The 12532-nt window shown below is 39.9% G+C and overlaps 1 protein-coding gene across 1 annotated transcript in view; it reads left to right on the top strand.

The window, feature by feature from the left end:
• The window catches only part of LOC114655412 (sodium channel protein type 2 subunit alpha-like), a 278058-nt gene that overhangs the window by 163359 nt on the left and 102167 nt on the right, over positions 1-12532 (top strand). The window contains exons 13-16 of the mRNA XM_051930912.1: positions 2028-2163; positions 3811-4049; positions 4504-4677; positions 11451-11807. Coding sequence (XP_051786872.1) covers positions 2028-2163; positions 3811-4049; positions 4504-4677; positions 11451-11807 — 906 coding nt within the window. The remainder of the gene's footprint in view (positions 1-2027; positions 2164-3810; positions 4050-4503; positions 4678-11450; positions 11808-12532) is intronic.

Below are 12532 nucleotides of genomic sequence, written 5' to 3'. Positions count from 1 at the left end.
GTAATTCTTCTTCAAATAGATGCTAGTGGTATAGACACGGGGCAGTCTGGACTTCCATCTTGTCTAACAAGGAGCTAAGTATCACAGACACCACTGTTAACACTTAAATACTGTAACAGAGTGCTTCCGGGAGGGCTATTCAAGCACCCTTCAATGCAATTCTAATTGAAATGGCCAACATCCCTAAAAATGAAAGGTCCTGTGGTCTGAACTCCCGTGAAATATCCTCTTCAGATAGATGCTCGTGATGGAGACAGTGGACAGTCTATAGTTCCATCTGTAGTTCCATTTGCCTTTAATTTGTGTACATGTTTGAATCTATATACAAAGAGTTTCATTGCAAAACCAATTCTGTAGTCCCATCTGCATTAATAAAGAGCTAAGCATCACAGACACCTCTGTTAACACCAAACTACTGTAACGGAGCACCTCCTGGAGGGCCCTGCGGTGCAATCCTTATTGAAATGACCAGCATCTCTAGAAGAGAGAAGTCCTGCAATCTGAACTCCCATGGTATATAATCTTCAGATAGAGGCTAGTGATGGAGACACCAAGTAGTCTAGTCCTAACTTCTGTAACAAAGATCTAAGCATCACAAATGCCATTGTTAACACCTAAATACAGTAATAGAGAAGCTCCTGTAGAGTCCTGCAATTCAGAACTCAGAAGAGTTGAGAAATGGTTTAATCCTTAAAATAAAGCAAAGAGGGGGTGATAAATAAGACCAATAAGCATTAATATCAGCGTCAAATCAAGTCAGTCTCTTTCTTCCCCAGGCTTCGGCTACACAACATATTCGTTCCTGTCTACCCCAGTGGGAAGAGCTTCCTATCTTCTCCTCATCCAAAACACCATTTTCACAAAAATTACCATCTCCCTCTCAATCCTATTCTTTCTCTGTCTAAACTCCCATGTCAGTGGAGATCTTCATCTAACTCAACTCCTAACCACAGATTCAATTACATACCAATAGGATGTGGCTTTTAACCTTCAACGAGAGCTGGCTCCAGGTTATAGAAGCATCTGTAAAATCTTGGGTCTTCCAGGGCTCTGTTGCCTCTGGTAACTCTTGAAACCAATGCCCCCTTGTCCACTCTCTCGATTAAAGGGAGAGGGACCCTTCACTATTCTAGATTACCTTTCAAAATGGGACACTACCTGCTGGGCATGAGAAGCCCTACTGACCCTTATGAGTTTTCACTCATATTTTGGTATCTTCTGCATCCACCAGGTTTACTGCCCCTTGATTAAACCCAGAAATATACGTATCACCATTCAGAGAAGTGCCTGTTTCACCTTTCTGAGTCTCTTTAATTGAAAAACGTCCCTGGCCGTGAACCCTAGCTTGAGTCATTTCATCGAAGGTATGGTTGAAAAACCCACAGGAACAGATCAAATCCTAAAAGCTAAAGAACTCAAGTAGAGTGTCAAAAATTATAAAAACTTGAACATCAAAAAAAATGTTATGCAATAGCACAGAAGGAGACGGCTAAGTCAGTGAAAGGATGTGGTCCGATATCACCAGCTTTATGGGAATTATCCAGGACGACATACTGAATACAGCAGAACAGGCCAGTCCCGCCTACTAACATGGAGCTAACCCCATATTTTCATGCTATTGAAGTAGATGATCTTCTTATTTCTATAATAAATGTGTTCAAATTGAAATACTAACCCCTCAAATAAATTTCACTCAGCCCAGGCCAAAATGTTAACATCAGTTTTTTCAAAGATTTCGGTTGTAAACGTTTCTTGGAATTGATTGGAACGATGAAGCAGATTCCAAAAAAAGTAAAAGTACAGTTTAATGAAAAATCATAGCCCTAATATTCAAACCAGGACTCGGAAAACTGAGCTTAGCTGACACACAAATACCGTACCTACTCAAAAATCGAGACAATGATCACAATCATTTACACAAAATAACAATTGAAAATGAAAATTTTAGCGTTTAGGCCAAATCTTTTGTTCTAGTCGGGAAACATTGTGGAAGAATGGCTTGTGTTAAATGAATATTTCATTTTTAGGGAACAACCACAACAGAAACTGACATAAAGAAGAGAAGATCTGGCTCTCATAATATGTCCATGGACTACCTTGAGGATCCCACAGCAAGACAGCGAGCTTTAAGTGTTGCAAGCATATTGACAAATACAATGGAAGGTAATATATTTAGTATTTGGTGTTTTCCTTAATACGTGAAGTCATCATCAGCTTGCAAAATTAATCATTATTTTCTTCATAAAGGATGAAGGATGACTGCTTCTGGTGGCATTGACCTTAATGGGGCAAATTTCTGACAGTCACAGAGAGGCAGGTAAAAGTATGGCAATGCCACCATAGGTGCAGAAAGTCGAGTACCACCCTTAGTTGCCCCAAGATGCCCATTTTGCATTTGCTATATCAGTCTGTTAACCTTAAAACTTCCATCTCCCTACCCACCGAGGTAGCATTCATAGTGGGGACTTTCACCCCTTTAAGCATGCAGAACTGAAATGACTTTATTTAGATATGGCAACTGAATTTATAAAAACACTCTGTAGAAAAAAAGATTGGTGCAATTAGCGTACCTGTTTAACAGCCCACAAGTCGTACTTGATTGAAATATGGAGCACTGGTTGATATGGAGTGTTTTGATTTTCACATTTTGAGTGCATTTTTATCTTCAGCATGACAGAGTGAGTATATGTGCCTGCATTTCATTTGGACTGGAGCTTGTCAGCTTGTGTCAGTTTTTACAAATATGAGTGGAATCCATTAAATAAAAAGAATGAACAGTATTTAAATGTTTCAAACCCAAAATGAGATTAAACAAGGAATAAATAAATAACTAATCCTACTTACCAAGTCTTGCAATCCTTACCAGTTTTGGTTTTGGGCACCCTTTGGACTACAAGCACTGCTGCCATCTTACAAATGTGTTTGTAGTTTGGACTTTGGAGAGCTGTCGGTGAAGATGCACTGCATCAAAGCAATAATCTTCTCCATGAAGTTGTGATCATTTTGAAGCAGTACAGTGCAGGGGTCCCGTATGAACTCCGAAACGTGCCATACTTTGCACAGCATCACTCTTTATAGCCGCTTCCCCGGTGCGCCACGTCATGTACTCCATCAAAACAATAATTTTCCCCGTGAAGTCACGATGACTTCAAAGCAATAAGGTGCAGGGGTCCCCTGTGAAATCCCGAACACCACATCACTCATTATAGCCTCCTCCCTGGTGCGCCAGGCCATGCACTGCATTGAAGTAGTATGTGGGGTGGAGAGGTTTTATCGAATGCCCGAGCACACCTCACTTCACACAGCATCACTCTTCTTTGCACGTCATATATTTTGCATAAAGGTTACTGTTCCTCTTTTATGGTGGTTTGCAACACACAAAAGTGGTCAGGGACCTCAAGTGGCCCAGGACCTGCATCGTGCAGGAACTCATTGGCACCTCCATAGGGATAGCACCTACAGACAGGTGAAAAAGAGTCAGGTGTGAAAGCAGGTAGTGGAATATGAAGCTCTCCTTTATTTAAATGTCAGATCCCAGTTGGAAATTAGATGGTCGTAAATCTTTTTCCAACATCATAATTGACTAGAATTTGCTTTCTCTCGGGATTTGTTCCTTAACAGCACATGTAACTGACATGGAGGTGTTTGTGATTTGTAGTAGCTGAGAGAGAGCCATTTATTCATGCTGCAAATGTTTTGGAGCTGAATGAAAATGTTCAGTTTCAAATATGGAAAACTAAATATAAGTAGGTTTAAATAAGTACAGTAATTCAGTTTATAACGTAACCTCTCTTTCCTTTTTTTTCCCAGAACTTGAAGAGTCACGACAAAAATGTCCACCGTGCTGGTACAAGTTTGCCAACACATACCTTATCTGGGACTGCTGCCCCTGCTGGCTTCAAGTAAAAGAGATTGTAAACCTGATTGTTATGGATCCTTTTGTAGATCTCGCTATTACCATCTGCATTGTTTTAAACACGTTATTCATGGCCATGGAACATTATCCAATGACAGATGAATTCAACCATGTGCTTTCAGTGGGGAACCTGGTATGTGCTTTTGTCTATTAGTCCTTTTTACTAAAATGTATCTGTGGTCATCTGACAAGCACAATGTACTTTACATATGTTGGAAGTAACGGCAGAAATTACCCCACAAATAAATGGCTTCCTGTCCATTTTTTACAATTTGCTTGCATTCGTTGATCCCAACATAGGCTCTGGGGAAAACAGAGTACTAAAAATCGTTTTATGAATGGATTACGGAAATGTGCCATTTATTATGATTAATCCAACATAGGCACTTAGGCACATTTCCAGGCAATTAATTTAAGCATATTCTGCTTAAGATGGTATGGAAGCTTCACGCTGTATCAGGAAGTTGATTGTCAATGAAGCTCCACCAACTCTGTATAATTATAAATAAATGTATTTCTTATTGTTCTGTCTGTCTTCTGACTAAATAACTAAATGTTGACTAAATACATTTTTACTGGATTTTTAGGTGTTTACTGGGATATTTACTGCAGAAATGGTGTTCAAAATTATTGCTATGAACCCTTATTACTATTTTCAAGAAGGTTGGAATATTTTTGATGGCATCATCGTGAGTCTGAGCTTAATGGAGCTGGGTCTGGCAAACGTTGAAGGACTCTCCGTACTGAGATCTTTCAGATTGGTAAATATTTGTTTTTGCTTCTCTACATTTGCAGTGCATTTAATTATCTTGTCGAAACACATCATTCATTTTAGAGACCTTTCTAGCAGTATCATTGGGGTGGTAACCGGCACAATGTATATTTCATTGATTTCTGCTTTTCTGTGAAATGAGGTTTCTTGTTATTGGTCCTTGACATCTTGTGTCTGCTGCTTTTCAGTATAACCCATTTATTATTCCTGCCAGTTTAAATTAACGTCTTACTTAACTGGTTATCTTATTGTGACTCTCCATCTGAGCATTCAGAAAGGCACCTTGGTGTATAATTACCATTGGTTAAGAAATTTACACAGCAGGCAGTTATACTTCAGGCTGCAAACCTGTTATACTACAGGCACACACTTAAACGCTAGTTGGTGGTGTTCCACTCTGTCTTTCCATGCTTCATACATGATGAGAGCCAGGAGAGTGAAACATAAAATGCTGCCAGGTTTTGTCCCCAACTTTTTCTTTCATAAACGAACATACTTGTCCCTCGCGTTTTTACACTTTTTCATACATTTTCTGACTTCCAAGCCGATACCAGCCACAAATTAGTCCTCATCTGATCATCTTTGTAGTGTTGTGATGAGGTATCATATACTGTAAATGTCCATATCTGTTAACTTCTTCGACGAGTCTTTTCCTCGATCTGCTTTATGTTTACTGCAGAATAGTAGAAGACGACTAGAAATGTTTTTCAGGAAGTACGTAGTTACCAGACTGGTAAGTCAGAGTCATAGGGGTCCATGTCACCATGACGTGTGGTCACATTTTTGAGGAGATGCGTGTTAGGCTAACCAAAGCTACGCTGTAGGCTACATGGGGTACAGCTTGGACTGAACACAGAAGTATAAATCAAACTGATTGTACTTACTGGGTCAGACAATGCAAATTAGGTGAAAATTAAATGTTATTATAGGCCTGAGCAGCCCATTCAGTTTCACTTCATTATGTTAAGTGAACCCTTAAATACAACACCCCATTAAACAGCTTTGACCTTAGTGCTTTATCATGAAAAAAATTAGTTTTCTTGCATGTCCATGCTATAAGGCCAATAAATCATTCATGTACTCTGACCACAAACTCCGGTCTTGCCAGCTGCCTATATCTCCTTTGCCACTGGAAGGTCATTCATGTCCTAAGGAGACTCCGGACTTTTGATGTGTGCAGCAAGCTGCTGGAAATGTTCTACCAGTCCATAGTAGCCAGTGTGGTGTGCTACACTGCAGTCTCCTGGGAAATCAACATGAATCCCAATGCCTGAACAGACTTATCAGGTGTGGCAGGCGGCCAGGTCCCATGCCCAGCCAGGAAGCTCCTTCTACATATTTTCTGGGGGAGCTACCATGGGTGTCTCAGTACCTCCGCCGGGATGCTTGGTGGCAGCCTCCCTGGCTGACGATGGTGCCTCAGTTTCCCGCAGGGCTCCATGTGAGATGAAGTTCTTCCCAGCCTTGTTGGGATCTGCTGCATGGGTCCCCGAGCCGGCCTGAACGAGTCTTCAGCCCCGCCCGGAAGTGCAATCAGAAACAGGTGATCAAGCACCTGGGGCAGTTCCAGGTGGGCTATAAAAAGGGCCAGCAACCACCACTCGGGAGCCAGAATCAGGAAGAAGAAGACGAGGTTGCCAGGGAGGAGTGGTGTTTCGAGAATGAAGTGTGATTTAAGTGCTTTTGGGTACGGGGAAGGCATTGCCCACAGACGAAGAAAAATAAGTCTTTGTGTTTTTTACACGCACCTCTGTCTGAGTCTGTGCCGGGTCGGGCACTATACAGCGTCTAATTCACACAGAAAAGCCTGCGCCATCACAGGGCAAACTCTGGGCACACTGGAAGCTGTTGTGGAAAAGATAATGATGGCAAAATTGGATGCCATCATGAAAAATCCCCTCCAGGAGGCTCTCTATTGGGGGGCACTTTTAGCCACAGGCTCATTCTACTACTTCTGGAGGTCTTTTCTGCCCACTGCTTTCAAACAATTCACTCCTGATGTTCTTTAAGCTTATTTTGAAATATCTACACAATATACATTTATTTATTTACTTACTTACTGATTGATTGGCTGTATTATCTATCCCGTGAGTCGTTATTCTTGTTTGTTTTAAAGTTTCTGCCACTGTGTACATCTAAATTTCCCCTTGGGATTAATGAATTTTATCTAATCTAATTATTACACAGCTGCTTTAATAATATATTGCGGAATTACAGTAATAATACATTCAATAATGTATTTGAAAAAAGAAATACTTGAGGTAAATATTATGCACAGAAGAAGTAATTCATTTGCATTTATGCTATAAAATATATAACATCCACCCATTGCTTGCCCTCACTCAGTCCAATTGATGATCTTGGGTTACCAGAACCTATCCTGGCAGCATTGGGTACAAGGCAGAAAGAAGACCCGGGCAGGGCACCAGCCTGTGGCAAAGCACACACCAACAGTCGCTCATACCTGGCCAGTTTAGAGTTGCCAGTCCACATAATGTGCATGACTTGGAAAAAGCTGAGCAAACAGTAACCTGCCCAAATTAAGTGGAGTCTAAAAACACAAAAATATATATACGGAGATAATATATTACATAATGTATAAGATAATACATTAATGTATAAAGCTTTAAAAGCTTCAGGACCTGTTGCTCTGTGCCCTTCCCCATCATAACCTATCATCTATGAGGGAGGAGTGAAAGCTTTAGATTTGTCAAAAATTTCAATCTCCAATTTTCAACGGATCTCGTCATTTTAGGTTCCCGTGATACCAAAATCATTGATATCTCAATGATGGGTGTGTGTGTGTTACAGTTTCTTGAAGGTAGTCTAGAGCTAAAAATGGTTGGAGAGAAAAATAGCAAACTCAAAACTTCGGTCTGCTATGAGACAATGATGTGCTGATTAGTTTTTGAGCCAAATCGTGCGAGAGAAAGAGGCACTCTAGAGGAACCCTCAAATACTGTAATTCTGCAATTAATTATGAATTGTTCTTGTAAATTGGTATCGTAATGACCTAGTTTATGATAAGAAAGATCAACATCAGAGCGGTAAATAATTACTGAAACGTTATAGAATAGTTTGGTTCCTAGGGCACAAAGCCTACTAATGCTCACATCCAAATTTTCATGTTTAATGTCTGCAGGCATAAAAAGAGTTTCTGAGCCTCTGATTCTTTGGTTGCTGTTTATAAAATGGTGATCAAGTGCTTCTGACAGAACGCATGTCTGGTTTTGTGCTGGTAGCAAACAGTGGCTCTTCCTCCCTCCCATTATTTATACAGCGTGGGCAGCATTTCTTCACAGGATAAGCACGTCCTATTAGCAGATGAGCAATCTAAGAGAAGTCCTATCAGTCTTCTAGCTTGATTGTCATATGGAATGACAAAGTCACATTTTTCTTCATCACCAGCACTAATGCTATCATGTTGGAAGACGTAATATCCTGGTGTATTCCTCAGGAAGCAGCCCGGGCAACAATTAATAATAATGATAAAAATTTCTATATAAATAAATGTATAATACACACACACACACAATATGGCCAAACGTTTGTGGACACCTAACCATCAGACCTATATGAGCTTGTTGGACATCCCTTTCCAAAACCACGGACATTAATATGAAGCTGTCCCCCCCTTTTGTAAGTATAACAGCCTCTACTCTTCTGATTTTTGCCGTGCATCTGTGGGAGTTTGTGCCCATTCAGCCAAATGAGCATTTGTAATATTAGACACCGATGTTAGACAAGAAGACCTGGCACACAACTGGTGCTCACATTCATCCAAGAGGTGTTGAGGTCAGGGCTCTGTGCAGGTCACTCGAGTTCCTCCATGTCTTTATGGATGTGATTTTGTGCACAGGGACACGGTCATGCTGGAACAGAAAAAAGCCCTCAACAAACTGCTGCCACAAGCTTGGAATTACGCAATTGTCTAAAATGTCCTTTCATACTGTAGCTTTAACTGTACCCTTCACTGGAACCAAGGGACCTAACCTGAAATGTTAAAGATAGCCCAAGACCATTATCTCTGCACCACCAAGCTCTACATTAAGTACTGTACAGCCCAGTCACCAAACCCAGATTCGTCCATCATATTGCCAGATAGTTGATTGTGATTTATCACTCCAGGGAACATGTTTGTACTGCTCCAGAGTTCAATGGTGGTGCGCTTTACACCACTCCGTCCAATGCTTGGCATTGTGCATATTGATCTTACATTTACATTTATTTATTTGGGTGACGCTTTTATCCAAAGCGACTTGCAATGTTTCAGATACAATGGGTTATGTTTATTCTTGTTTTTTTTTAATTGGAGCTCAGGCGGGTGAAGTGACTTAGTCAGGGTCACACAGTGTCAGTGGTAGGATTCAAACTCACAACCTTAGGGTTTGAAGTCCAAAGCCTTGACCACCTCGTCACACTGCCTCTTAGGCTTGTGTTTAGCTTCTTGGCCATATAAACCCATTTCATGAAGCTCCCGACACACAGGTCTTGTGCTGATGTTGCTAAGAAGAGGCAGTTTGGAATTCTTGTGAGTTTCTGTGGTCTATCATTTTGTGGCTGAGCTGCTGTTTCTTATCGACGTTTCCATTTTACAATAATAGAACTTACAGGTGATTGGGATAGATCTAGCAGAGCAGAAACTTCACGTTTTAACTTGTGACAAAGGATGAATCCTTTGACTGTGGCACATCAAAAGTCACTGAGCTCTTCAGTATGATGCATTCTACAGACAATGTTGGTCAATGGAGATTGCCTGGCTATGTACTTGAGTTTATGTTAACTGTTATCAATAAAACACCTCAGCTTAATAATAAAGTGTCATATCCTCCCGCCTTGAGTGTTGAGCTAACAATCCCAATGTCCTAGGATGGACAGTCTAAGGCTGTCTTCTTGTTTGCATGCAAGACTTTAGGAAAAGGTTTGCCCCCAGGACATCTGGGTTAACTGAACTTGCAGACATTCTAAGGTTATGTAAAAATCCTGATTGGTAAGCCTTATTTCATTAATATACTCTTGGTGTCGGACTTTACCTTAGCAGTTGTTGAACAGAATATCATAATTTTAGCCTACAAATTTGCAGGCATTAACTTGTATAGATGTCCATATTTTTGTGTGCCATGGACTGCATAATGCAATACTGGTTAGACCTGCTTCTTCACCACTTCAGGAGTCTGGGTTTTATGAATGGCCTGCTTACTGCATGGGGGCAGTTTGTAACAGCTGACCCCTTACCCAGACTGGCCACTACACTACCAGGACTTATTCCTTGGATTACCTGAGGTTTCTTGCTCTAATAACAAGCCGTACTCCTTACAAGTTGTCTTATATTTCCAAACACGACGAAATAATCAGAAAACAGTAAACAGATATGTAAAATCAAACACGGATATATTGTAAATTGAAAAGACAAACAAATATTCAATAATATATATATATATATATATATATATATATATATATATATATATAATATGTGCGCGCAAAACACCGCTATCCCAAAAACACCAGTGCCTAATTACTATAAAAGAGCATGAATATACACATACAGTATTTACATTGACTCTCCCTTGCCCCTAAACAATAGACCAAAACATGTAACACAAATACAAACATGAATTAAATAAACACAGCAATTAAAAATGTGGTTAAAAATGAGTCCAAAATAAAGTCCGGCAGTATTGATACTGACTGTAGTGTTATTGTGCTCCTTCCCGACAACAAAACGACCTCACTGTGAAAAGTTCTGGTAATGGCTGGGATGAATCAGAACCCATGGGTTACTCTGCTCTGGCTGTCGTGATGTAGAAAAAAGCAAGCAGTAGACTAAATTAATGATCGGCAGTGATGAGTTGATAAACGGATGGTTAAATAGTCATCTTTTCACTCCTCGATTTGTCTCTATTCACCTCTCCTCTAGCCTTCACGCCTCATTTAAATACAAAATGTCCTGGATGTAACCGGTGGATCCAACAGGTGATTTCCGTCTCGGGGCTGCGGTCTCTCTACATCATCCTTCCTCTCTGCACTTACGGGGACAACATTTACTGACGCACATATAACGGACAGTAAACGGGACGATGAAAACAAAATGCATTCAGCACAAACATAGAACATACTATTATTATGTAGCCCAGCTACAAGTTTGCCTGCCCACCTCATCACCATGTTGGTTTTGAATGTGTATGACTTCTAGATTTACTCGTATCTTAGAAGAATGTGTGTATTTTGGAGTGTGCATTTCTGTGCCCTGTAATGGATCATGATTACAGCAACATCATTTATTTCTATAGCACATTTTCATACAGATGATGTAGCTCAAAATGCTTTACATAATGACGAAAGAGAAAAGAGACAAAATAAATAAGAAAATAGAATCGGGGAACACTAAAATAGAATAAAAGTAAGGTCCGATAGCAAGGGAGGACAGAAAAAAAAAAAAAAAACACGACTGGAGAAAAAAATAAAATCTGCAGGGGTTCCAAGGCCACGAGACCACCCAGCCCCCTCTAGGCATTCTACCTAACATAAATTAGTTACCAAGTTAGTTACTGCCTTACACACATTAATGCTAGAAAAAAGTGGGAAAGAGTGGTTTCCAAATATGTATGAACAGGGCGACAATTACTTTCATTGTTTAAATGTCACTAGTTCTAAAAACGGCTGATGATGGCTTTTTTATGACCTGTCTTTTCTGCTCAAATAAAACTGTAACTTAAAGTGGCCATTTATGAATTTAACCAATCCTGTCTTGCCTTCCAGCTGAGAGTTTTCAAACTAGCAAAGTCGTGGCCAACGCTGAACATGCTGATCAAGATTATAGGCAACTCTGTAGGCGCTCTTGGCAACCTGACCCTGGTGCTGGCCATCATTGTGTTTATTTTTGCCGTGGTTGGAATGCAGCTGTTTGGAAAAAGCTACAGAGACTGCGTGTGCAAAATTTCGGAGGATTGTGAACTCCCCCGCTGGCACATGTTTGATTTTTTCCATTCTTTCCTAATTGTGTTCCGGGTGCTTTGTGGGGAATGGATTGAGACCATGTGGGATTGTATGGAGGTTGCCGGTCAGAGCATGTGCCTTGTTGTTTTCATGATGGTTATGGTCATTGGGAATCTTGTGGTAAGTACAGACAACCTACCCATTTTTACTATATTCATTTAATACTGTAGTTAAAATATTTCTGCTATTTTTTAGTGGTGAATTTGTCTTTTTATGTATGCCCAAAGTCAATTATAGTTGATGCAATAATAATTGGGAAATACTTAACTTATCAGCCTAAGCTGACTTAAGATGTTGAATATTAATGCTAGTATAAAGTGTAAAGTTGCTGTAAACAAAAGATATATAGTTTTAAACTACTGTACAAAAATGTTGGTTTCTGAAGTTACAATTTTTATGCAGCTTTCTCTGTCCTGAAAGAATATGACCGACTCATTACTGGAGCTCACCAGCAGAATCGAGGCACTTTTATTAGCATACACTACGTAGTCTTGATAGTTTAGTCTCTGTTGACCTGTATAATTATTTGACCCAGTTTGCAAATAAACCAAAATATAAATATATATGTAAACTTACAAGATGTGACAATTAAATTCCCAAAATGAACCTGTATAACGTGAGCATATCTGTGCACTAACAAAGTAATCTCATTCCACGGCCGTACGTTTAGTTGGATGATGTTGCCATTACTGGAAATTCTGTTTTTTGAATACCTTTGAGTTGCTTTTTTATGTTTTGCTGGATGTAAGAAATGTCTGGAAATCTTTGTCATTCCATGGCAGTTTTTATTTTTGGGAAGAGCCAAAAATCACAAGGGTCTAAGTCAGATTAATAGGGCAGATGAT

The sequence above is a fragment of the Erpetoichthys calabaricus genome, chromosome 8 (genome assembly GCF_900747795.2).
Source record: "Erpetoichthys calabaricus chromosome 8, fErpCal1.3, whole genome shotgun sequence".
Taxonomy (NCBI): Eukaryota; Metazoa; Chordata; class Cladistia; order Polypteriformes; family Polypteridae; genus Erpetoichthys; species Erpetoichthys calabaricus.
Note: the sequence above shows the minus strand (reverse complement) of the source record. Positions and strands in the feature narration are given on the sequence as shown.